General features: G+C 37.9%; 1 protein-coding gene across 6 annotated transcripts in view; it reads left to right on the top strand.

Annotated features, from left to right (window-relative positions):
- The window catches only part of cd47 (CD47 molecule), an 84,927-nt gene extending 58,746 nt beyond the window's left edge, over positions 1–26,181 (top strand). For 2 of the 6 annotated variants that reach the window (XM_008107790.3, XM_062974854.1), the window contains exons 7-11: positions 1,477–1,572; positions 6,216–6,247; positions 13,335–13,359; positions 14,000–14,027; positions 23,693–26,181. In XM_008107790.3, the coding sequence (XP_008105997.2) occupies positions 1,477–1,572; positions 6,216–6,247; positions 13,335–13,359; positions 14,000–14,025 (179 nt within the window). In that variant the 3' untranslated portion in view covers positions 14,026–14,027; positions 23,693–26,181. Of the gene's footprint in view, positions 1–1,476; positions 1,573–6,215; positions 6,248–13,241; positions 13,296–13,334; positions 13,360–13,999; positions 14,028–23,692 lie in introns of those variants that run through there. The other 4 variants (XM_062974856.1, XM_062974857.1, XM_062974855.1 and 1 more) reach the window with 4 other exon arrangements.
- Positions 26,182–27,073: the final 892 nt, after the last annotated feature.

Below are 27,073 nucleotides of genomic sequence, written 5' to 3'. Positions count from 1 at the left end.
GAGGCCCCCTGTGAGTGGCTTCCTAGAAAAACACTTGTTTCTCTAGGCAGCAAGGCTCCAAGCCGGGAGCTTGGCAGGGAGGTCAGGGACTTTTGTACAGCATGCATGGAGGAGCCCTCCAGGGGGTGCTGAGGGGAAGGCCAAACTCAAGAGGCGCCCTTTGAGCTACTTCTGAAACTTCTCTCTCTGGAGGTGATGGGCAGGTGCCTCGAGGGAGGGAGGCTCCGCAGGAGAACTCAATGGAGGTTTTATTCTCCCTGCGCCTTGCTTGCTCAACTTTGAGGAGCTCAGAGGCTCCCACCAGCTGCTCTGAGGCAGCAGATGGCAGGGGCTCCATGTGGAAGAGGGCGCGGAGCTGTGAGGAGGCGCAGAAGGAAGCCGTCGCTGCTGTGCTTATGGCACTCCCTCCTCCACTGCCACCTCCTTTGCATCCTCCTGGGGCAGCCCAAGGAAGAGGGAGAGAAAAGTCCTCCTTTCTCTCCCTCTCCCTAGCTCCCTTCGACTCAGCAGAGCTCCCTTCCTCTAGCTGCCCCAGGAAGGTGCGAAGGAGAAGGCGGCAGAGGGGGGGGAGCAGATACAGCGGCAGCACCTCCTCGCAACTCTGCGCCCTGTTCCGCATGGAGCCCCCACTGTCCGCCACCTCAGAGCAGCTGGTGGGAGCTTCTGAGCTCCTCAAAGGTGAGCAAGCAAGGTGCAGGGAGAATAAAACTTCCATTGAGTTCTCCTTCGGAGCCTGCCTCCCTTGAGGCACCTGCTTACCGCCTCCAGAGAGAGAAGTTTCAGAAGTAGCTCAAAGGGCGCCTCTCGGGTTTGACCCCCGCCTTGGATAATAGGGCATCCCTATTATCCAACAGTTCCGGTTATCTGTCATTCGGCCCGCCCCTTTATGTTGGATAACTGGTTGTTGGATACTGTATATGCAAATGTATTATGTTGAAATATTGTTGAATGAAATCCTTTGGCGGCACTAACTGGCTTAAGAAGCATGTTTAGGAGGACAGGTATTAGCAGACATAGTTGTGAAGTCAGAGGTCGTTCATTGTAACTATGTCCCATTGTAACTGGAGAATTTAAGCTGCGGCTTATTGCTGCATCAAATTGTGTTCCGGATACCATGTACAACTTTAAGTAATTCAGAAAACCATTTTTGTAACTGTCAGGCACAGTCATGCAGAAATAATTTAAACAAGTTTAGTATTTGAGAAATTACTCAGCCCTTACAATACAGTACATACATGAAAAAGGTCATTTTACATTCCAAGATGGCTATGCATCTTTCAGCCCTATAGCTGTATAGAATTTCATATAAGAAATGCATAATCAGGAAGCTCTGCATAGTAGTTATCCGCAGCCAAGGAAATAATTGTATTATAAATGTTTTCATTTTGAAAGTCTGCAGCTATTCTTTCACAATTTATTTCGAAGAAAATAGAATTTTAAAATGCTGACCTAAATATCCCTTTTCCCTCCAAACAGCATGCCCTCCCAAACAAGGTTCTATCATGATTGCAGGCTTAGCAATTATTGACATTGTAGCAGCAATTGGCCTAATTTATCTCATTGTTATTGGTGGTAAGTAATTTAAATTATACTTGAAGTTCTTTGTTTAAAATCATGTAATTCCTGAATGTTCAGAAGAGAATATTCTTGATGAGTATTGATGTGTTGATTGACCAGTAGGGATTTTTGTGTGGGAGGAAGTGTGGCTATAAAAGAAAGGTTTTGGGACATTTGAGATGGTTGACATGAATGAAAGAAGCTGGCAAGGTGTGCATCTACATTGCTTTGTCTGTAGACATCAAGGGTCTGGTTGGAGGCCATAACTCCTTTCTGTCTGTTGCCCCCAATTTTTAAAAAATGGGCAAAGAAGAAACAGGAAATTGTTGGTGTTTATTATTGGGAACAAGATCAGCTAGCATAAGCAAGTAAGATGATATTTATGGGATAGCTTGCATGTGGTCTAATACAAGTCATTAATCCTGTCCTGTTTCAGGCATATGAGAAATGTACATGTTCCTATTTATGTAACATTTATATCCAGTAATTCTTTAAAATGTAAAATGCATAGGCTATTGTGGAACAAAACCTTCTCTCAGCTCTGGGCAGTTGTTGTCTATCTATGTGTGTTTGAAAATAACCGAATTGGATTTTCATATAAAAAGTATCTAAAGGAATTTTATATGTAATGTTCTCCTACATACTTAAGAGTTCTCTGACAAAAGATATAATTTAATAAGCTAGCAAAGAGAAAATGCAGACTCACTGAAATGGAATTATCTTAAGCACATAACCTGTTACTGTATTGTTGATAGTATAGTTGTACACTGTTCATAGGCCTTGAGATCTTAAGCAAAATTGTCACTTTAATGCATGCTACAATTTGCCAGTCAACTACATAGCTTTCTCTATGTGAGTATGTCTTATAAAAGTTAAGTCTTATAACTTTCTTTTATAAGACTGTGTCTCATCTTGAGTTTTTGGGTTCTACATAGAAACAATTGATGACTGCTATAAAATGTGTGCATGTATGGCTGTGATTCTTTACTTGCACAGAAGGTGTGTGTGTGTGGGGGGGCTGTACCTCTGTAATTTGCATATTTTGTATTTGTTAGTAGCAAACTTGTTAACATTTACCCCATATCACTTTGGCTCTAGGTGGATCTTGAAGCATCAGAATAGGAAATATTCATGCGGGATGGACTTTCTTTTCTTACAACAGGGAGATGTTTGATGGTGTTGATTATTAGGGTTGGGAAGCTGTAAGAAGTAGGTTATTTTGAGAAGAATAAAAGCTTGCATTCTTGTTCTACTCGTGCATCAATTGTAGGGTGGAGGATAAGGCAGAGCCACAAGCTCAAAGGTGGAAAGGAAAAAGAACAGATCAAACAGCATGGGAACATATTCTAGTTTGCAGGAGATAGCACATGGTATGACGTTAATCATAATAGGAAATTAGCAATTGTAATGTAAAACCTCAAGTACAGTACAGAATAAACATGAAGACAAACCAAACAAATGTCTGCAAAAAATGTACTGAATGGCAACAAGGGTCTTTTTCCCTCTAAAAAATTCTAGCTATGATGAATTGAGCATTCATATGCAGAATGCTCAGTATTGGAAGTTAATGTGCTGAGCTATATAACTCATCTGTGCAGGCCTAGTAAGAATACAAAGGAATGATGATGGCTGCAAATCTGGGACACAGCTAAGTATATTAAAATTTGCACCCTGAAATCATTTTAAAAGTAACTCCATTGATTGGATTCAGGCTTGATTCAGGTAAATTGTTTTCATTGCATTGGGCTATAGCAAATATGGGAGTTGCATGAAGTTGTCATAGTTTTAGAAATGCCCAAGTTCTGAAGATGCTGATAAAGAATGTTCCGCCATTCAGATGTTTGCAGGGTATTCCAGGATAACCAGAATTTGTCAACAAGACAGATTATTATTCTCTCTTCATAGGGCAGAGAAATTTACCCTGGCCTCTCTATTATTATGTATTCTTGGCAAGCAGATGATCTTCAGTAGTCCTTAGGTCAACCTAAACATCTGCCACATTGAGAGCCTTTTTACTACTTCTGGAAATCCACATTATTGTAATTATTTAATTTAAAATACCCTAAAGACATCAGATCCTGCTTGGTCCTGGAAGCTATGCTGTGTTAACTCTTGTTAGTACTTGGATGGAGAACACCAAAAAATACCTGATATTGGCTATATTTTAGGCTATATTTCAGATGACAAAACTGGAAAAAATGTTTTTTTAGAAAACATTGTAAAATCCATTACATTGCCATTAGTCAATTGGGGACTTGAAGGCACTTCTATATATACAACTATTAAAATATCTAATATCTGATCCTAAATTGAATTTAATTTTGGTTTTCATTTAGTTCTAAATCTTTTTGGAATGCCATAATTATCATTTAAACTTAGTTTTTCTTAGAACAGAAAAATACATTAGGTTAGGCTTTATGTAAAAAATATTACTTTTATATTCCATCCCTGCTAGAAACTGACCATTTTTAGTTTGCTTGAAGATATTTATATGCCATCTTTCCAGTATAAATAGCAGTGCCTAAAAGGGAATTTAATTCATATCATGAAAATTGCAGCACAATAAAACAAAACTAAAACCAGCAGAAATAAAGAAATTAAAGATGATAATTTTGTCTGGTTGCGGTAGCCAGTTACCACCAAAGACTGGTTCACACATCCACTTACATTTGATGACTGTAATTTCCATGGTGATTTGCTTGAGTGAATGAGCAATCACAGATCTGAAGGTCAAGAGAAATGTTTTTATTTTTTAACTTTGACTGCTCTAGAAGGAAGTGTAAATGCAGGGTGAAGGTAAAGGGTGGGCAACTGAACTTGCCATTTTGATCTCTGTCTATCTTTCTCTCACTAACAAGCACACACGCACATGCTACAGCTTTTTCTTTTAGTAGCCTCCCAAGAGCAAGAAACATGATAGATTACCCCTTACTTGAAATAAGAAATAAATGGCTCACCAGGTCAGACTAGCTAGTCACCACCCTCAGAGGCAATAGTGAGCAACAAGAAAGGTAACAGATTGGGGGTATATTTACACTGTAGAATTAATACAGTTTAATATCACTTTAATTGTCATGGCTCAATGCTGCAGAATCATAGGAGTTGTAGTTTTACAAGATCGTTAATCTTCTCTGCCAAAGATTGCTGTGTCTCACCAAACTCCAACACCAAACTCTAGATAGAATTGTGCCATGATAGTTAAAGTGATGTGATGTCAACAGTACAATGTAGATGGATCCTGGGAGGCACCATGGGATTGTGAATTACTACAGCTAGGGGCCATGAGGGAAGTTTTTATGTTTTTAAAATCAGTGCTTTTTAGCAAAACAAAACCCCTCCCAAAAAAAAAAAACAACCCAATCCTTTTTTGAACTAGACATATTAGGCATTTTGTTTTTAACCCATCCTCTCACCTCCCCCCCACCCCCACCCCAATCTTTTGGAGGACTTGGGTGGGGGCATGGAGGATTAAATGGCTTTGGATGGCTGCATGTAATGTACAAACTGCACTTTTTTCACACCTGCTGATACACATGTCTGGTATGGAAATGAGCAAGGATGTTCTAAGCGGGGTCTCCTTTACTGTAGAAATCTGACCCATCGGAGGTTTGTTTTGTCATCTTCCTATTGTTCTTTCACCATGAGAGAATTTTTTTCCTATTCAATCAGGCTTTGAAAGCAGAGTAGCTGTTGAAAGTGCTTTTAAAAATTGTGCTATATTGCTTTTATTTTTGTTTTAAAGTGGCTGTGTTATAAATTGTGCCTGAACTTTCCCTTGAAGTCAAGATGACTAAACTGAAGCTAGTGTATCTTCTTCATACTACGAGAAGAGATGACTTCTATAACAGAAAAGACAATGTTTGGTAAAGTGAAGGCAATAGGAAAAGAGGAAGACCGCATTCTAGAGGCTTAGACTCAATCAGGAAAACCATGGCCCTGACTATTCCAAGATCTGAGCAACGCTATTGAGGATAGGATGACTTGGGAACGGAAGAGAGGATGGTGTCTTATTTTTCTGGCTGCCATAAGTTGAAGTTGATTTGAAGATAGTTAACAATATTGTGCATTTCAACTGTTTTTATACACATCCATTTTTTTCTTGAGTGAGATATAAATAAAATGATTAAACGGCAGCTCCAGACCCAATATATGTTCTTAGCTCTCTTCAATAAGGGTCATTTGTTGGTAGCACTCTTGGGTCAATTGTTCCATTTCTTCAGGTCTTTTCCTCTCTTCAAGCTTAGCAAATTTGAGTGATTTTACATTGAAAGCAGAGCATAGAAAAATTCAGAGGAAATTGTCTGAGCTTCTTGATCTTAGATTTTATCTGTTTTCATTGCATATACAAAGGCTTTGTATTTAGATAGTCTTGTTGGTATGAAGGCAAGTATTTGCAGGACCGAGCCAGTACTAGTTCTTGAAATCCTGGATGGTGTTCTAAGCGTGTGGTTTGTTAGTATTCACTACTTTTCATTCTTCCCCACCTTGTATGACTGTTGTGATATAATCTCTTTAAAGATGGAAATAGACCAGAAAGCCTTCAGATAGGACAATAAAGCTGAAAATATTTATTGATCTTGTAACTTAGTAGTAATTAGATTCAGCTACCTTGTATGACCAGCAAGAAAATATCTTCTATATTTTTCTTGTAATCCTAGGTTCCAGCTTGAGAGATCATCAGCCGCCAAGGGTAAGCTTAAAATGAATGCATTTGGGGTGACTAGATGGCTCAGGGGATATGTAATGAGATGCTGAGCCTTTCACAACTGGTTGGAACCAGGTTGGTAGCAAGCAAAGTTCATACTGCCATTCATTGGCTATCTAGAGTATTTTAGTGATGAGACCATTCGACCTTGATTTGTCACATTATTATTTCAACTCTAAGAAGCTATTCCAACAATACCGTTTCCCACCTCATTCCATATGCAAATGCTGCAAAAAAAAAAGGACTGACCTACAGCTTGACGAATCATCCATTGGAACCATTAAAAGTCCATCTATCGTGGGGGACATCTGTTAAACTAGGGGGAAATGAAATAGGGTTAATCCATGCAAGATACATTCTGTGTGGTTGCTTTGAGTCCTGATATATGGTGAGAGACTTGTTCGGCTATGGTTTAGCTAAATTGCTAAATTAATTATGGTTCATATATTAAACAAATTTCAGGGGATTGACACAATAGCTGTATTGATCTGCTATGATATACCAGAGCTCTGAAGAAATCTGTTTTACTGTGTATTACTCCACCTTGGCTCCTTCTGCAGGCAGGAGTGGATAAACAAACTGTCAACAGTTTTTGGTCCATGATGACATCAGAACCAGGATGTCTGTGAAATCTCACATATGAGTTTGTCTGTGCATGTGTGGTGCAGTTCGGAACCTTCTAGATACCTATAATGAAACATTTGGCGTTACCTCTGCTGACCCTCCCCATATAGTGTAAGTAGTCATGGGCAGGGTTTCTCCGTTCCTTTTTTCCACCACCGCCTGCAGCTAGGAACCTTTCTCTCTCTGTACTTTGCTTTGCTACTTGTTGCCTTCTAACAATTTTCTCACCTTTCACCTTCCGGGAGAATAGAGCATACTGGCCGATGCCCTCATTAGGGCACAAGCTCCCAATCATAAATGGCATCTGAAACCACAATCTGCTCAACTTCTCTTCGACCACTGGGGCCAACCAGCATGGACTTAATTGTGTCTCCTCTAAAATCCAAGCAACTGTTCCAGGATGCCTGGGAGACACCTTCCTCTTCACCTGGGCTTTTCCTCCAGTACCTTTGATTACCAAAGTTTTGGCAAAGATAATCTCAGATCAGGCGGACTGCATCCTAGTCACTCAGTGGTGACTTCGTCAAGTGTGGTTTGCACCACTCCTTCGGGCCTCGAGAAGCAAGTTCATTCACCTCTCACTCAGCCCCAGCCTCCTGATGCAACAGTCAGATCCAGTACACTACACAGACCCGTCATCCCTCTGCCTCACTGCTTGGAGAATACAGTCATCCTGTCCCTCTCTACAGCAGCAAAACTAATCATCAAAGCTGCTCAGAAAGCATCAACCAAAATATCATACACCTACAAGTGGTCAGGTTTTACCCCCTTTTGCGGCCAATAGGATCTCGACCCCATCACCACTCCTATGCCACTGATCTTAGACTTTCTAGCCCATCTGTCAGCAAAGGGATTCTCTCTCTCTTCTCCCTAAAATGCTACCTGGGGTATTTTTGTATGTGCGATTTCATAGACACCACAAAGAAGAATTGGTTGCTTATCTGTAACCATGATTCTTTGAATGGTGACGTGTGAAATTTGTACATCCCTGCCCATTCTCTTCACTGTTGTGCTGCTGGCCATAGTGGCTGGGGACCTGAGGCTTAGCCCTGCCCACAGCTACTTATACTATAAGGGGAGGGTGAGTGGGGCCACTGCCAAAATGTTTCATTCTAGAGATCTAGAAGGTTCCGAACTGCACCGTGCCTGCATCGTCAAACCCATATGTGTTAATTTCCAGAGATCACCACTCGAAGAAACATGGCTACAAAAAGCAACCAATTCTTATCATTTAATTCTTCCCAAAAAAAACTGAAGTCATAAGCTGGGGCTTATTTAGCTGACTCCATTCACAGTCGGAGCCAAAGAAGAGTAATTGGACATGGAGTACTAGCTTGTAATTCCTAATTGATTAGCAAGGACTAAATTCTGGTTTGTCTTACCGTCCGAACCCTCTTGTTTTGAGAAGGGAAATATCTTGCAGGAATTGCTGTCTTGAATTGCCTTCTGTAGAGTCTGGTGAAAATAGAGGAGTATAATGCTATATCTGGTCCCATCCCGGGATAAAGGGATGGAACCAATAAATCTGTATATGTTTGCATACACTCTTTACCAGGGAGATACTAGTTGGAGGCCACATCCTATTTATTTTTTTCAGGCCCCTTCCATATAGCTGAATAAAATACCACATTATCTGCTTTGAACTGAAATATATGGCTGTGTGGAATCCAATAACCCAATTCAAAACAGATATTGTGGGATTTTCTGCCTTGATATTTTGGGTTATATGGCTGTGTGGAATGACTCCCATCAGTGCTACCTTAATATTTACAGATATTTAGATCATCTGGAGACTGAAGGATAGTTGTTAAGTTTTCCTTCCTGCAACCAACTGATAGGGTAGTCAATCTACTTACTGTTCAACTTTGGACAGTAGGTGGTATTTATACGATTAAATGGTCCCTCAGCAATGATCCCTCAGTTGCATGGGTAAAGATACATTCAAGCAGGCATTGGAATTTACCTTTCTTCCTTACGTGCTGAAAAAGTAATGGAGATGAGAGCAAGGGGCCCAAGAGTATACAGGGCCCATTTACAGTTTGAAGAGCTCTCACCAGAACATGATCCACCATCTCCTATCTTTGTATTTGGTATCCAGGCACTTGGATTCCCCCCACCCCCGGCTCTCAATCAGTTATCTGATGTGTCACAATGAGGGATGGATGTTTCTTGAAGCATATTTGAAAAATAAAGTGAAGCATAGGTGTTTCTAATTTTCCTTCAGCTGTCAGACTTGAGACTTCACTTGAAGTTTCCTTTTTCCTCTGGCAGTATGAACAAGTTGCAATCCATGTTCACTGCTATTCTTTTATAAATCACTAGCCGTGCCCGGCCACGCGTTGCTGTGGCAAAGTGGTGGTGCTATTGGTTAAAAGTTGTTGTGGAATTTTTATTTGACGTTATTTCTATTTTTTAAATTAATTTTATTGTAACTTATCTTTTTTATTTATTATATTTTATTATTTTGTTGTATTATTTTTAGTTATTTTGTTATAGTATTTTATTGTATTAATTTTTTTAGTGTTTTTAATTATTTTTATTGTATTATTTGTATTTATTTTATTTTTTATTCTTTTATTAACACTGGGCTGAGTGGGTTGCTAGGAGACCAAGTGGGCAGAGCTTAGAGCCTTCTAAGTGGCAGCAATTGGATAAAAACAATTATTTCTCTCCCTCTAGTTAGGACTTTATTTTTCTTTGCTTTTTGTTGTATCAACCTAGAGGCGTGGATGATGGGTTGTGTTGTCAAATTTCGAGGTTGGGGGGCTTGTAGTTTTGTTGTTTTGTGGGTCGCCGTGATGCCATCACTCTTTTATATATATAGATGACCTTTTTTTCCTTACCAATTTCCTGTCAATGAGGGGTAGACTTTGATCTGCCATGTAAGCTCCTTGGTTTTAAATCCAAAATTACAAAAGAAGCAGTAATGCAATTTTCTTAGTTCATATATTAGATTCCTAATAGGTATTAGGTGCAGGAGGTTTATGGATTCCTCCTTTCCATGGCTTTTGACTGCAACCTTTGTGTAGTCATGTTTCCTCTGCATCTTTGACAAGAGCTCTACATTTTCAAACCTGTTTAAAAGGACAATTCTGTTAAACTGGTTTTCTAGATTTAAAAAATGTATATGCTGTCCTTCAATTACAGTTTTTCTGAGCAATAAAATACAGTAATAAAATATCCTCAGATGTAAAACAGTAGTAAAAGAGTGTAGTAAATGCAGCTAGAAAGGGGTGGGAATAGTGTAAGGGACTAGTGTAACTGAGTTGCTGGATAACATGAGTTACATGCCGCCTAAATTTATTGAATGGAGTTGTATAGGTGAGAGCCTCCATTATCAGTACCAAGACCCAGACAGACTCATGATGGGAAGGAGATGTTTTCTCAAATATAATTGATTAGTTTTTAACTGTTGCTACAGTGTCAAATGGGCAGTGTTCCCATAGTGCCCACGAAGAACATTGTCTGTGGTTTTCCTCTGATGCAAATTTCTTTATTTTTTAGAATAACCCACATTAATGTGGGTAATCAGCACTCCACATAATTAATATGTGGGCTTCCTGATCCCAAAGTCCATACACTAAGTATGGGTGTGTGAACAGGATAGGTCTGTGTATGTAGCCAGGATCAGAACTGGAATGTAACTCTACAGGAGTCCACTTCCATTGGAAGACTATAAGAGCAGAGGCCTATCAGTATATTTTTCCATAGTGCAGATAATCCAGGCACAATGTATAGACGTTGTGGAAATGGATGGAGAAACTGTGACATTTAAGGCTGTAGACTATATCTGCTTAGTATTTGTCATCTGATCATAATATACATAGTACACACACTAATAACTGAAAACCGGGTATTTTGTTTCCATTACAATTTTTTGTTTACCAAATAGATTTTTGATGCTGATCACATAAATAACTTCAAAATTGTCACATCACGAAGGTTTTTGAGAAACTGTCAATTTTTATTTACAATTGCTGCAAACTTTTGAAATATTTTCTTGTTCGATAGTAACTTGCATGATTTTTAGACTGCTCATATAGTATATTTGACAGTCATAACTAATATTATGTCACATATAACAGAGACTCAGCCTGTCACAATAATAAATTTCCGATCATGTAGAAACTTGCTCAGGCATGCTAGAGGCATGGACACTAGAGGATGAGGAGGTAGGCAATGATGGCAATCAGATGCAGGTGGAAGCTGATTCTGAACCTGACTTTGTGGCATCAACATCCAGCGATCCTTGTTTAATATCTCAGGCAGAGCTGAACAATCTGGTCAGAGATTGTATCAAAGAGTCAGGCAGAGCTGCTTGGATCAAAGCTGGAAGGATGGAATATTTTGTCATCTGGTATGAAAATCTCAAAATTCCATCACCGTGATGAAGATTTGACAAAATATTTTAGCCAAGCTGACAGTCTGACCTTTTCCTGTGACATCAACGGATTGTTTTGTGCTCTCAGATGTGACTATGACCCAACAGAATGATGATTGATTATTGACTCATCATTCATAGTATCATGCACAATAGCAATATCTACCCTTCTATACTTGTCTGACATGCCGTTCATATGAAAAATCATATAAAAACATGCAACTTCTACTGAACCGCCTTCAATACTCGAAGCACAACTGAAATTTATGTGGTGATCTTAAGGTGGTTGCAATTCAACTGGGTTTGCAGCTTGGTTACACAAAGTATTGCTGTTTCTTTTGTGAGTGGGACAGTTGAGCAAGACATTTTCATTATATCAGAAAAGACTGGCTTCCCCACAATAATGGGTTTCAGGGAAGAAGAACATTGCACATGCTCCATTTGTTGATCCAAAGAAGATGTTTTTTTCCACCTTTACACATCAAACTCAGGCTAATGAAAAACTTCATTAAGGGAATGAACAAGCAAAGTGAAGCCTCAGTTTTTTTTGTGGCAGATGTTTTTACGCATAAGTGATGCGAAGATAAAAGACGGTGTTTTCATTGGCCCAAAAACCCGGGATGTGATGAAGGACAGCCACTTTGATGGTCTTTTACAGGGTGAAAACATGTTGTCTCTGACAGTCTTCAAAAATGTTGTTTATAATTTTTGGGCAACTGTAAAACACCAGATTATTTCCAACAGGTTGAAAGTCTGTTTCAGGCATACAAATAAATGAAGTTGAACATTGTCACTGAAGATACATTTTCTTCATTCCCACTTGGACTTCTTTCCAGACAACCTGAGCTCTGTGAGTGACAAACATGGTGAAAGGTTTCATCAGGACAATGCCAAGATGGAGAAACGATATCAGAGCAAGTAGAAATCCATCTATGTTGGGTGTCTATTGTTGGACTCTCATCCGCAAAGCATTAGACAATGATTACAAACAAAAATCTGCTGCAAAACATTTTTGGTTTTGCTTCCTGATTACACCATTACTGTCATAGTGTATGGCTCTATAGACATATAGAAATGCTTAGGATGTATAACCTTATCCTGGTAAACTACATGATCCAGACATGAGAAGTACATGCATCTGTTCAGCGTGTTAAAATCTACTTAGTTCACTCAAAATTGTGGAGGAAACAAAACATTCCCAAAAAATTGGTGACCAGTGTAATCATGTAGGAGACTTCTGTTTCTCTTTTTCAACTTATGCAATTTAGGCATATAATGGAATCCATTTTATTAGTTTATATCTGTGCTTTGAAATATACCCAGTTCACAGAGATTAAAACTCAATTTCTTGTCCTGTTTGTAGTGGTTAATTAAACATTCTTAGGATGGTGGATTTGGTATTTGGCAATGTTGTCATTGGTGTGGAAAGCTGCAGATAACTATTGACACACAGCATTCTGGAAAGAAAGATAGATGGAATTGTGTTGGGTTTTGGAATCATATCTGCTCCTAAAACAATGTCCTATTAATAACATTTTACCAAAAGTAAGTCCTTTTGAAATCAGTGAGTGTTTCTTCTGAGTGTATGAAAAATTTCAGCCTTTGTGTCCTTTCTCTGTTTTAAGAAAATGAAGAACTATATACTAATTTTGTCATAATCCCTAAAACTGCTAATGTGTTGAACCAAAGAGCCCCAGTCCTAATACTATTGACTTTTACATTTTTATCATAGGAATTGGGCTGGCGGGGGCGGGTGCTTACAGGTAGTTTGCTACTAGTTAAAGAGTTACATTTAGACGTAGCCCAGTTAAATGTGTTGGTTGGTCTTTGCTTTGTGTATTTCAGCTAAATTGTACATAGATGCTTAAAAGAGTACCTTCAAGCAGCAGCTTTGGTGTCAGTAACCACCAAGAAATAACTAAAACTGTTACTAAATTTACTAATGTTCTGCTGCTTCTTCTATTTATTTTGTAGAATCACTATTTATTGTATATATCTATTAGAGTTATTTAATTTTGGAGATCCAAGCTAGACATGAAGGCTTTATATATTTTAAATATTTTACAGAAAGCTGTCGAAGAATCCCTTAATGGTAGGTGGTAATTGAAATTTTGTACTTTATTGTAGGGTCTTGACTTTGCTGATTTATGTAGGGTGTTGACTCAGTTTGAACAGATATTTATACAAGATAATGTAAAATTCATGGCCTTAAATTATAGATGCTTCATAGATTGCTAATGGGTAACCACAGGTACTAAGAGATATTTAGTGACAGATAAATCCTTCTTAGTTTGGACCCCTGTCCTGCTTGGCTTGCTGTTTTAGGAGAAATCATATTTTGAACTTGCAAATTGCCTTACGAAAAGGAACTAATCAACCAATCTCTTTATGAAAGAGAAAGTAGATGGTGAACTATCTGCTGCATGGGGTGCATGGATTTCTGGGAAAGTGTTTAGGTAAAACTTTCCTCCTTGTGTGTCTTACCTTTGAATTTCTGAGTGACTCATTTGATCCAATTGGCTAAGATAAAAATCCTGCTAAAACGGATGTAAATTTAAGTGACATGTCACTGTATTATAATTGGGAAGACATGTCAGTTCTTCACTTTCCCCCCACTATGCATGGAATTTTAGCATGCTGAAACACAATCTTAAAATCTAACCTTTACTAAGATCATAGTTCTTTATTTATTTATTTTCTTATCTAACAACTATTTGCTTCATTTTTCAAAGATGCAAAAGGAGTGATGTTAGAATGATGGTGAGTATATTTTGCCTGCATGTATTGCTCATATTTTTCAATCAGGCATTTCCTTCTGTTATTAATAATGGTTTAAACATAAAACTGGGAATAAATATATGGTCACCAATCAGAATTTCTACTACAGTTCTCATCCCAATAGGATACAAACTTCGTGCCTAGTGATCATTTTCTCTTATTAAAAATTGAAACATTTGTTTTTAATAAAATAATGATGTACTACAGTTGTATAGCCAGTGAAACACTGTACATAAGCTTGCTGATTTATAGTACCAGGTTGTTTTTAGTATTATTACTACAACTCTGATAACTATTTCTAGTAGTAGCAGTAGTAGTAGTAGTAGTTCTTTTTGTTATTAACATAACCAGAATATATCCCTGAATTCCTTCAGAAGCCCAATAAGATATAGATCCCACTCCCATTTTTTTTACATAGTGTTGAATTTTAAAACTCAGCGCAACAGAGATCTGTGATAAAGAGATTATGTGCCACTTTCAGCTGCTTTGAAGCTATTGGAAATTTGAAGTGACACGCCTCTTTCCTGCTTGTACTCTGAAATCCTTTGGCACATGCAGAAAGCTTAAGAATTAAAGACTCAGAAGTGAACAGGGATAAAAGATGGCTACTCAGCCAAGAGAAAAATTAGTTTGCCATTGTCTGTTATCACTTGCATTATAGTGTCTGTTTTTAGGTTTAAATGAATTCTGGTAGCTTGCTAAAATACATCTTGTCTTTACAACTTGCATTTTTTTTACTAGATTTCAACATTTTAAAAGTCTGTGTTTAAAAGTAGGTGTCTTGTAGTACAAGCTATTTGTGTATATTCTTTGTACTGTATTGCTGAATTGCGATGTGCACCAGCCCTAGTCAGCACAGCTAATGGTAATGGAGTCAGTACCATCTGGTGGATCACAAGGTGCTCACCCCTGCTGTGCACAAATAACAAACATTTTCTCAGTATGGTTTCATGTTTAACTAAAGTGGCACCATCCACACATAAGAGGGAGATACCAAGAGGAAACATCAAGGCTTAAAAAATGTTACAAATATTTTTTGGAATGTACATCCCCCCTCCCCAAAGGGGTAGAAGGGGGTTTAATGACAACAGAGTAGCCTCATTGTCATGGAATGATAGTTGAACAGAATGGATGAAGAAATTGAAAATTGTGGGTATGTTAGTGGCAAGAGTGTTGGGTGGGACTGAAATATTAGCCCTCCAGCATTTCCCAAGTGAAACATAGAATGAGCCCTGAAACTGAGCAGATGGCAAACAAATAGTAACTTTGGCCAAAGAATCTACCAAGCCTTAGCACTGTTTTTAGTCCAATCTACTCACAGTACTGGTTGAGATAGATCCATATCTGAGGTCTGTGTGACCAGCACAGAATGTATCTAGACCAGTGCAGAATGCAATTAGAGCATGTTTGTTGTTTAAGAGGATGTTTCTCAGGGTCTGGCACTGTATGTAGCCTTAACATCTGGTTGTTGGTCCTAGCCACATAATATTGCAGTCATAACATTTCTAGCATAGCACAAATGACAGAGCTCAGCAAATAATACAGGCTATGGGGAGACATCAGCTGTTTTCAAAATTGACTTGATCAGGCTCACTAAACAGATCAGCATTCAGGTGAATCTTTATGCCAACAATAGTTTCCTGGAAGAATTCCATGGCTAGCTCAGAATTCTGAACAGGAGAGTTTTCTGTTGCCATTTAATAGACTTTTTACTCTATTATTTTTATTTGTAAAGGAAGGTAATGTAAAAGAAAAGTCACATTGATTAGGTATGTTGCCATTCTGTTTAATTATGTATATTTGAAATATGTTCTGTAAAGATGTTTGTAGGACAAATGTGTCTGGCAATTTCATGACTGACTACCTGTTAATCGTGTAGTGCCCCATAGGCATGTTGTGTATACATTTTTTTTTCTTTAGAAATAAAGTAAAATACTAATTTTGTTATTGGTCAACTGCAAGAAACAAGAAAAAATAATTAAGCAAATGTTCATATTCTGTGTACTTCATTCATCATCTCTGACTTGCTATTTACTTCATACTTCATTGACTTCTGTTTAAACTAAATCCATTACATGAGGATCAAGATTAATTAATCTATGACTGCAACCTAACTAGCGAGTAATTAGGTCTCAGTCATTCAAGCAGTTCATCAATGTGCTAATCATGAGTATTTCATCAGTTTGTTCCATGTGCAACTTCTTTTACTAGGTTTAATCAGAAAGTAATTGAAATTCATTTAAACAACTTTGCCACCCCCTAGAAGTTGATGGGAATACCAGAACTTCATAAATCCCTACAATAGTATGAATCAGAGGTTGTAAAAGTGCAGGCCTAGGACCTATTTTGCAGTCCAGAAGACTCCACACTACCTCCCAGATGTGTTTTGCCGCCCAGTCAGTGCCTCTACAGTGCTCCACTCTTTGAAGGAATCCTCCAATGCCTCCCCTCCAACCTAACCGAAGGCAAAACCAGAATACTGATTGTGTGGCCTACAAGGGAGGTAGGGGGGCTGCAATGACTCCTATTTCCTGTGCAGTTACCAATTTCTGATATAAATGCATATGGTAGAATCTGACAAGCAGGTAGTGAGCTCCGCATGCAAATATGGTTGCTTCAGATCACATATCTAGTTAAAAGTCCTTTGTGCTTTCTCAAAACCCGCTCTCGAAGGCTGACATTTCCCAGCAAAACGCCTGATGTTCCTAAATCCTGACATCTGAAACTGAAATCAGGAAGACCTTTCTGGTAATGAATTACACAGGCTAACAACTGAAAGAGCACCAGTGTGCTTTTTTTTTTTCCTTCTGGTGGAGTTTACAATTCACCTTTTCTTTAAAAAATGGTTCTGTGCTATCAATGAATATTGCAAATTTTGTTGAGCTTTGTTTCATGATCTAGTAAAATTTTGTTAAAAATTCTGGCGCATAAAATACAAAATACGTTATAATAGCACTAGATGTTAAAACTATAATACATAGACTTCACTATCAAATAACTATGACAAGCACTAAGCAGCACCAAATCTGACCACTTTCTTTGTAATCTGAGACTATGGATTAAAAGTTAAGATTTTAGAAGAGAGAGTGTATGCAATGTAGCTGGATTATTATTTTTTAGACAATAACCATGCAAAAACACCGACTACTGCATTGGAAGGCACAGTATAATAGCATATGCCCACCTCCCCTTAATTGCAGCTTATGTATATATGCTGTAAAGTTGTGTGATATCTCTTCTCCAAAAGTGCAAAGGTAAAATAATAAGTTAGAATAGGCTGAAGGTTCTTCTGAATTTGAGCATTGTTGGGTTATCTAGGTAATTTACTGGTATATATATACCATATCCCTAAAAGGAGAACATTATATAAACAATCTTGCATAGTGGTATGATTCTGTGTCTCAAATTCTGTGATTATTGTTTTCACTTTCATATCCATAGATTGAATAAAAGACTCAGTGTAACCCATTGACTTTCAGTCAAATTGGATAAAAATTGTTCTCTCATCTTAGTGGGAAAAAAACCTTTATTTGAACATAATCCACAGTGTTGTTTAGATAGTTCAACAAGCACAGACATGAAAACCTACACCCAAATAGAGGTCTTATTCATCTTCTATCTGCTTGATCTGAGGTCTAATAATGAGACATACTTTAGTCTTGCCATAGTTGAAAGTCTATTGCCATAATAAATGGCATGTCTCAGTCATTGCCTTAAACAAGTGCTGCTCTAACTCTCCCAGTTCCTGCTTTGTTAAATTTTGTGGTTTCAACCTCTACAAGGGTAGTGTAGATACTGCAGTGCTTATATAAGTATAATGTATAGGTTAATTTCCATTCATCATTAGAAGTATTGATTTTCCAAGCTTCTAATTCTTTGTAAATATCTTTTCACAGAAGAGTCTGTACTCTTCACACATCCCACTGAGATGGAAACTTTGGAATAACTGTACTAGGTTGGTGGGTTGTTCCCTAGGAACATTCTACAAAAATATCCAGAATGCAGGAGTTTGTATGTTTGTCTGTGCAGAATACAATGAAATATGTGGAAGTAGAACATGGCGAAACATTAGCAACCCTCCCACTTACTTTTATAGAATGGGATCTATCTGAAGGACCGTATTTTTCTGTATGAACTTGCTTTGGGTTTGTGTAACTCTAACCTCTAAGCTCTTCAGAGGTGGCTGTTGTCTGCTCCTATCAATCTCACAAACTTGTATTGTATTGTGTTTTTTGGTGCAAGCAAGTAAAGCTTTTTATTCAGGTGGGCTTTTAGCAATTGACTGAATGTTGCAAAAGGGACATTTAATTGACTGATACCGTACTTATCTCTTGATGTGTTTTAAAATTGCTTTTTATTTCAGTGGGCTTGTTTAATGTTGTATTTTGTTTAACTCTCATTGGAGTGGATTTTGAAAAACTTGCACTGAGATGCTGCTGAGGTACTTTAATAAGCAGATGAGAATTCCAGTGTATATTGGGATAAAAATACTCACCTCCATGGGAGGAATTCCATAATATTCAAATATCTTGGTCAAAAAATGTATGCTCAGATGAGGCAGAACATTTATTTCAAGTAGCTGGTATACCTTCATTTCTTGGGGGGGGGGGGGGAGAGTAGGAAGCTGCATATACTTCCACAGTTTTTGTTGAAAATCCCTAAAATTAAGGCACTGGAAAGTGACTGCTTATATTATTATTTTTCTTTTTGGTAGGAATAACTAACACAAATGGAGCCCCCGGTGGCACAGTGGATTAAACCGCAGAGCTGCTGAATTTGCTGACCGAAAGGTCAGAGGTTCGAATCTGGGGAGCGGAGTAAGCTCCTGCTGTTAGCCCCAGCTTCTGCCAACCTAGCTGTTCGAAAACATGCAAATGTGAGTAGATCAATAGGTACTGTTCCAGCAGGAAGGTAAAAGTGCTCCATGCACTCATGCCGGCCACATGACCTTAGAGGCTTAGAAATGGAGATGAGCACCAACCCCTAGAGTCAGACATGACTGGACTTACTGTCAGGGGGAAACTTTTACCTTTACCTAACTAGTACAAAATTTGGGGTAGAAAATCACTCCTTGCAATTGCAATTTTAAAATAAATAACACTGAATTAGAATAGATAAAACCATATATCATTTCTTGTTTTTAAAAAATCTATCTAAGAGTTAAAGGCTTTCTTCAGTTACAACAATTTTGCCTACTGAGAGAAAGAGAGCACACATGACACCCAACTGAGCCTCCTCTGGAAGGGAGTGCCATCAATTGGTAATAGCTATGGAGAAGGCTGTCTCCTTCTTCCTCAAGAAACGTGCCTGTGATGATGGTAGAACAAAGAGTAAGCCTTTCCTGGAAGATATTTAAAGCTAGGCTGGTTTATGGAGCTAAGCAAGCAGATGTTCCACATGTGTACTGTCTTTTGGTTTTTTTTATCTGCATTCTACTCAAAAGTAACAACATTTTCAATGTGTTCATGGCATATTCTATCAACTGGTGCCAATGTATATTAGGTCTTTGGTTAGCAAACCTGCCAGTTTTATACCAGTGGGGGAAAAAATCTTCAATCACGCGAATCCCATGGGGAAAGATTGTTTTGCTAATGTTGTTGCCACTTTTCAAGCATGGGTTCCCAGGGGTTCCTGTGGTGGGCCAACAGTTCCTGACTAGGTAAACATCTCCTTCTAAAGGATATGATGGCTTAGTATCTCAGCACCGCAACAGTTTCATGCCATTTTAAGTACATGTACTATTGACACTTTGGTCTTAACTCAATGGTTACATTGATCATGTTGCGCCATGTTCAGAGATGTGCAAATAGACTACTTGTCCTGAATGCAGGCTCCACATTGTTTTTTTATTCCCTTCACATGGAACCTTAGGTACATTGTGAAAGCACTAAAATCTCTCCAGGTTTATTGTCTCTCTGATGAGACAGGATAACACAGTTCCTCCATTACCTAGTATTTTTCAGGATAAACCCTTGAATGACAAAGTATTTTCATTCATTCATTCAAACATTTATATCTTGATCAATAGTCTAAGGTCTTGAGACAGTATATCATTAAAACAAATTAGAACAAATTCAAAGAATAATTTTGAAATACTAAAAGCATATTAAATACTATGGAGCTAAAATAGCCAGAAGGGGATAATGTGGGGGAAATGCCCCACACATTACCTTGAGGCCATTACGTGTTATTGGAGAGCAAGATTGATCATATATGCTCCACATATAATAAAGATCACTTTTCACATTCAGACATTCAAAGCTCCTTTAAGCATTCTGGACAATATACTATAATATATTATTTTATAAAAGTTCTTTTAAAAATTATATCATAATGTAAATTTCAGCACCATTAACCACATCCATCCCAATTACCCCATTTGTTATATTCAAAAGTTCCTAGCCCATACAGACTTTCACTTATTCTTCCATTTCAGAACAGGAGTTTATATATTTTACCAATCACACATTCATTCTTCATACATAATTGCAATTCCAATTAATATTTATTCTGTTCCAAATCACGATTCTTTTATCTATTTTAAATCTTTCACATAACTGTAAATATGAAAATCATTGAAAACTATATACCTCTGCAAGTAACTGCTAGTTCAACTTAATTTTATATTCTCCTTGATCATTCTCCAAAGGGTTTTGGTACATCTGCCATTTTTCTTTTCTGTAATGAGCTTCTTGAGCCAGAAAGGTGTTTTTGGACACAACCTGGGTTTGTATCAATTCCATATTCTTAACAAAGCACATCAAAATCCATATAACCTTAACTTTATAATACCATAAATATCTGTACTGCCCAAACCCCAAATCTAATCTTTTGTTTCTCAAAATCATTCATTCTTTTAACCAAACAACAATAAACCTAGTAAGCCCGCTCTTCCTGTTTGCCTAGCATCATAAAATACCTTAAATTTAATTATTGGGTTTTTCCCAGATAAATTAGCTTCCATTGTAATTCCATTGTCAAAACTGGAATTGTCTGAAACAAGAACAACATTCTGGGCTAGACATATTTTTTTAACTAAGATTCTCCTCCAAATCTTGATCTTGACTTTCCAGAGTTGGCTTTCAGTAGATGAACCAGCTTGAAAATCTCTAAACATGCATTTTATCTTGCAGTTCGAAGACTTTTAAAAAATAAATCAAGATTAAGTGTGCAACTTTGGGTTGATGGCTGTCTTCAGTGTAACCTACCTCACAGAGTTGTAATGAAAACAAAATTAGAGAGGAAGTCTTTGTTCACTCGCTACCTTGAAATATTGGAAGAAAGCTATTTTGGAAGAAATATATAAATGCTAGTAACCCAGATGAATCTATTTCTGGATCCTTATAGCTCAACATAACTATATTTTATTTTCTTAGTGAAAATCTTTTAGATTTTTACATTTTCAGAAAGCTACGTTTAGTTGTTAAAATCCATTCTATCCTCCTAAGAAAGTGAATTTTGCAAGAAACATAAACTGCAGAAAATTGTTAGTATTTTGTTTTCTTTTTCCCTGGCAGTTGCAAAATGAAGATAATCTTTTGGAGAGTTTGTTTATGACACAGAAACACAACTGGTTGCTGAATGATAAGTGTAATTTCAATCAGCTGTTTCATTGTTGCACAATGTTAGAATATTTGTATTCTATAAAAAATATTCTTCAGACAGTCCAAGCCTGCAAGCTGGTTCAGATTACCCCATCTGATTTATCGCATGATTATTGTGGTAAACACGTTCAACTGAACAGCTGTAACTGGGATTTGATAAAAAGGTGTCCCCTCCCCAGCCTCAGATGTAGTTATTTTTGTACCTTGTTCAGTGGTTCCCAACCTTTGGTGTTTTGGACTTTAACACCAGAAATTCCAGCCATCTTACAAGCTGTTAGAAATTGTGGTAGGTGAAGTTCACAACACCTGGAGGACCAAAGGTGGGAACCACTGATCTAGTTGAAGAAACTCTTCTGTTGAAATTGACCTTTTTTTAGTGTTCTGTTATTGACAGTGTCTGTTGCTATATAGCAGGCATGGGCAAACTAAGGCCCAGGGGCCATATGCCCCCCCCCCCCGGGTGCTCACTGCAGGCCCTCCTCATTTTCCCTGTCCTCTTGACAGAATGACACTGTGTCCCGCCATGTCCTTATGGCAAAAATATGGGGGAGGAAGGCATGCAGCATCTGAGAGCCCTCTGGAGGGCTCTCAGCCACCACTTGTTTCGCCATCCTCCCGGCATATTAAGGATGGTGTGAGTGGCCACATCTTTATGCCGGGAGGATGGCACAAGGAAGGTACACGGCAGCTGAGAGCCCCCCCCCCGAGCACTCTCAACTGCTGCCTGTCTTGCCCTCCCCCTGGCATAATGCCAAGAGGACAGCCTGAGGATTTGGGAGAGGAAAATCTGTGCACTCGCCGTGTGTCCTGCCTTCCTCCTGGCATAAGGATGGGATGAGCAGCCCTACCCTGTCCTCTCCTGGCCCTGCCTTTTTCCGGAATCTCCCCACCCCCTCCCCCCTCGCCCTCCCCCCTTGCCCAGCCTCCTAGCCCGGCCCTAAGGCAAAAAGGTTTGCCCATGCCTGCTATATAGGGTTGATAGAGGTACCGTTGTGTGTATTACAGTTGAAGAATGTTGTATGTTTAAACATTTACATGTCTGTGGTGTGAATGACAATATAGCAGATCTATATTTAGAAGATATAGGCCATTATTTCTTCACTAACTGGGGAAGTATCCAGTAGGGGTGTTTTTCATCAGAACCTTTGAAGATGCCAAGGGTTAAATATGAGATCTACCAGAAAGGTAGGGGGAAAAGACTCTGGAAGTATTGAAACTTTATAGTGCTTTTTGTTTTGATTTTTCTGCATATTCATAGTTTTACATCCAAACTTTTTAAAAAATAATTTGTGTTTCTTTCCCTCCCAAATCCCTTGGTTTCTTCCTCCTCCCCTCTTATTGATCACATAAATTCAGGAAACATTTCAGAAATTGATTCTCAACAATTATTCACGAATTATAGTCACGGTGTTAAAGTGCTCTGTCAGTGATTCTAGTTATGCATTAAGTTCATTTTCTTTTGTTGCAGTCTTCTTTCCCACACTTGAACTCTATTGAATCTGGGTTCTTGGAAACAATTGCTGTGTCTTGGCAATGGCCATCTTAATCACAACCATAGAGAGATGCATTTCATTATGGGAAATACCCAATATATTAAAAGTAAATGGGAAGTGGGGATGAAAAGTCCTTGGTAATGCTAGGGACTCCCTGGGAATATTTCAAAATGGAAAAGTGTCATGTAGATCTCCAGATTTGGTTTGCATAGAAACAAAACCTGGGACTTCCATTGAGTATATCTATATCTCTTCCAATGAAGTTTACATTTGAACTAGTTAACACACCTAATAGACATCTGAATTGCATTTGCACATTCATCAGTAAGTTTGGGGATCTGAAAGTAGTTCTAAAAATAATTTTGCTAGTCTTGTACAGCAGTTGCTATGGCAAATTGGCTGTGTTGCTGCTGTTTCAAGTCACTTTTCCCCTTCACTTTCAGAGGCATAAAAAAGTAAATTCTTGGGAGGAAAATGATTAAGTAGGTTTTTCTTAATGGAAAGTAAATTGATCAGATTTTTGAATAATGATTTTGTGTTTACTTTCTAGTCCCTCTTGTGAAGTAACTGAATCTGCTATGGACATGGGAACAAGTGGAGAGAGACTTTTGTTGATACACCGTGGCCTTGATGATGCACTACTCAAAGAAAAAAGAAAATCAGGAAATTAATTGTTTTTGCATGTGTGGTAAAGTGCTGTAATTACTGACATGATGTAACTTTATAGTCACAGCAGCTGTAGTAACTTTCGAGAGAGAAGTGAGTGTATGCACGTGAGGTTCTTTTCTTTGGGGGTGGCTGAGGGCAAGACTACAAAAGACTCTTTTTACCCACTGTAATATGTCTATTTCGTGCTGCACTTCTCAGAACAGTCGAACTGCCGCTTTGCATAAAGACCAAACTATGAAGGACTAATTTCAACCATCACAATATTGGCACATTAGCTACTTTCTCTGGGCCACTGGACAGCAACTTCTTATAAAGAATCCTGTCTCCATCCTCAAAATCCAACACAAAACACAAGTCATAAAGCTGCAATGCTGAAAGTGGAAAGCAGGGATGTTCTCCTTGTCCCAGAGGTGATTTTATTTACTCTTCCAGTTACGTTGTGGAAGTTACTTTTTTCAGGTGGCCTGGAAATTAGCCAAAATCTGCCCTGTGTTACACTAAGAAAGCGTTGCACTATGAGAACTTGGGTATATTTGGTCACAGATCAGACTTCTTTGGGACCACTTAAGCAAATCTTTGTACTGCATGATAAATTATACTATTTTCTTTCTGAATTTTACTCACTTTCCTCTAAAAACCAACCCAAATCCAACTTACCTTATGACATTTTGTATGACAAATGGGCAACAACTGCATTGGAATAAGGGTACTCTTTCATAACCTTTATTCTTAAATATATAGTGCGAACATGAGTGGATGTGATACAGGATGAACAGATACTGTACCTTGTATAACATTTTTAAAGAACTATAGCAGTTAGCCTTTTTTTCTAAAGAAAAACTTGGTTTCCAACTCTTTTCGTATCACAAAAGTCCAATCCACCCACCTGCTGTTAGTATTTCTGCTGTATATACTGGAATTCTTAGTGTGCTTTGGTGATCAGTATTGTAGTTCAAGTAACTTTCTATTTTTCCTGTTCTTTCATTTAAAAGCAAGGGCCATGTTCAGCTTTAGTGGCACAAATCCCAACTTCTATACTGCCAAATATAGTCTTTTAAAGTTCATAATGTTAAGAATCAACCATAATACTTCTGCTAATTAAACCACATTTTTTCCTATTTTCACCAGAACCATGCAGATAGTGAGAGGAACAGTTCTTTTTCATACTATAGGTTACCAGCATTGCAAATTGCATTCAGTTGAAAGTATGAGTTTATTTACACTGCAGTTATAGCAGTTGGATAAAAAAATCAGTCACGGTTCCTTTGGACAGAATTTTGGGATTTATAATTTGGTAAAATACTTAGGATTTGCTTCTAGAAAGTTCTGAACGTTTACAGCAGTAGAGTTCTCTAGCACCAAAATGTCAAGTACAAATCCTATGCTACCATAGTATGCACCATTTTTTATTTACTACAGTAGAGTCTCACTTACCCAACATAAACGGGCCGGCAGAACGTTGGATAAGCGAATATGTTGGATAATAAGGAGAGATTAAGAAAAAGCCTATTAAACATTAAATTAGATTATGATTTTACAAATTAAGCATCAAAACATCATGTTTTACAACAAAATTGACAGAAAAATAGTTCATTACACATTAATGCTCTGTAGTAATTACTGTATTTACGAATTTAGCACCAAAATATCACAATGCATTGAAAACATTGACTACAAAAATGCATTGGATAATCCAGAACGTTGGATAAGTGAGTAATGGATAAGTGAGACTCTACTGTATTCATTTTATGGATATTTTGTCTTTCTTCCAACATGGGACCCAAGGCCGTGATGATAATTGAAGTGGTATCGAACTACTGTAACTGTATAGCACAGTGTAGATATACTTATTTATGTATTATTATTTTTCTGAATTAAAAATTGATTTCCAACAGTTGCTTTGGAAGAAAAATCGGATATAAATAATGAAATACAATGAAATGAAATAAATAACTCTTTTGTATCATCGCTGTGATCCTGCCTTTCAGTGATTCCCATGTGTCGAATTCTGCAAGAGTATCTATGGAATTGTATTCTTGTGCCTGTCTGGTTTTCATTAATGTTGAAAGCATTCCATACAAAATCTGTTCTACTCAACCTACATGGAAAGCTGTTGTTTGATCTTCTGCCACTGTCCTACAGAAAAACTGTTCACAATGAACTCATTACAAAAGCATTATTTTAAAACTGTATTTTTATTATTATTCTGAGACCCAACTTGCAGTTACTTCCCTTTTTGTAAAGTAAGGTCAGTTTCATGAAATGCTCATTTGTTACAAATATTCTGTGAGATTTTTTCTCATTCTCCTTACGGCTTCCCAGTTGTCAGTGCTTTCCCCCCCCTTACCAATAAACTGTGTTTCACCTTTATGAAGATATAATGCTTGTTTTATTTTAAAATAGATAGATAATGGTTTTATGCTCCATGCCCTAACTTTCCTACTTATGCAACAAAACACCAATAGCCATCTGGTAGATCCCCATGTTCCTCCTACTCCACCTGATCAAACAGTGCTGTCAAAAGGGAAGAACACTTGTTGAAACTGGGGATTTTCGATGCCCCTTGGCTCTTTTTCTTAAAGTGTTACATTCTCTGGGAGTAGAGATATCATATATTGCTTCTGGGTTTTGTTAAGAATTTTACTTTATATACCAGTAGAATAGTCAATTGCTCATATTTCAGCAAAACTTTCAAATGTGATTTGTGAGCATCTGGACCAAGATGTATTTATTCCTTTAATAATGCCTAAACTTAACGGAAGGGCTTCATTCACTTTGCCTGGTTTGAATAAGGTGGGATTCAGAATCAGTGCTTTTTATTTAGTGAGATACAATGACTGCAGTATTGCTGATAAGCTTTAAAATCTGGCAATACTGAATCTTTAATTATATTCCTCTGTGTGTGCTTGAAATTCTGTAACAAACAAAATTATTGTATATACTCATATAAATTGACCTCTTATATACATTGAAAGTGGTTTTGGGGCCCAAATTATGGATTTTTATATGATCCATGGATAAGTTGAGGGTCATTCCACAAAGTGGCAATGCTACCTCGGGGCCAACTGCCCCTGGCCCCCACCGCTGCCATTTTCCACTGCCATTTTCCTGCCAAAAGTGGAAACAGTGGAAAAGGTCAGTGCTTTTTAAAGGTTCTCCCAGAGTGAACCAAGATCTTCCTTTCACCACTCTATTTGGAGAAGGGGGTCATTCCTTTTTTTTGATAAGAATTAAGGTACAGTACTTACAGTGACGCATGGAT

The sequence above is a fragment of the Anolis carolinensis genome, chromosome 3 (assembly GCF_035594765.1).
Source record: "Anolis carolinensis isolate JA03-04 chromosome 3, rAnoCar3.1.pri, whole genome shotgun sequence".
In the NCBI taxonomy this organism is placed as follows: domain Eukaryota; kingdom Metazoa; phylum Chordata; class Lepidosauria; order Squamata; family Dactyloidae; genus Anolis; species Anolis carolinensis.
The sequence above is the reverse complement of the archived record's forward strand: the minus strand, read 5'-3'. Positions and strand labels throughout refer to the sequence as shown.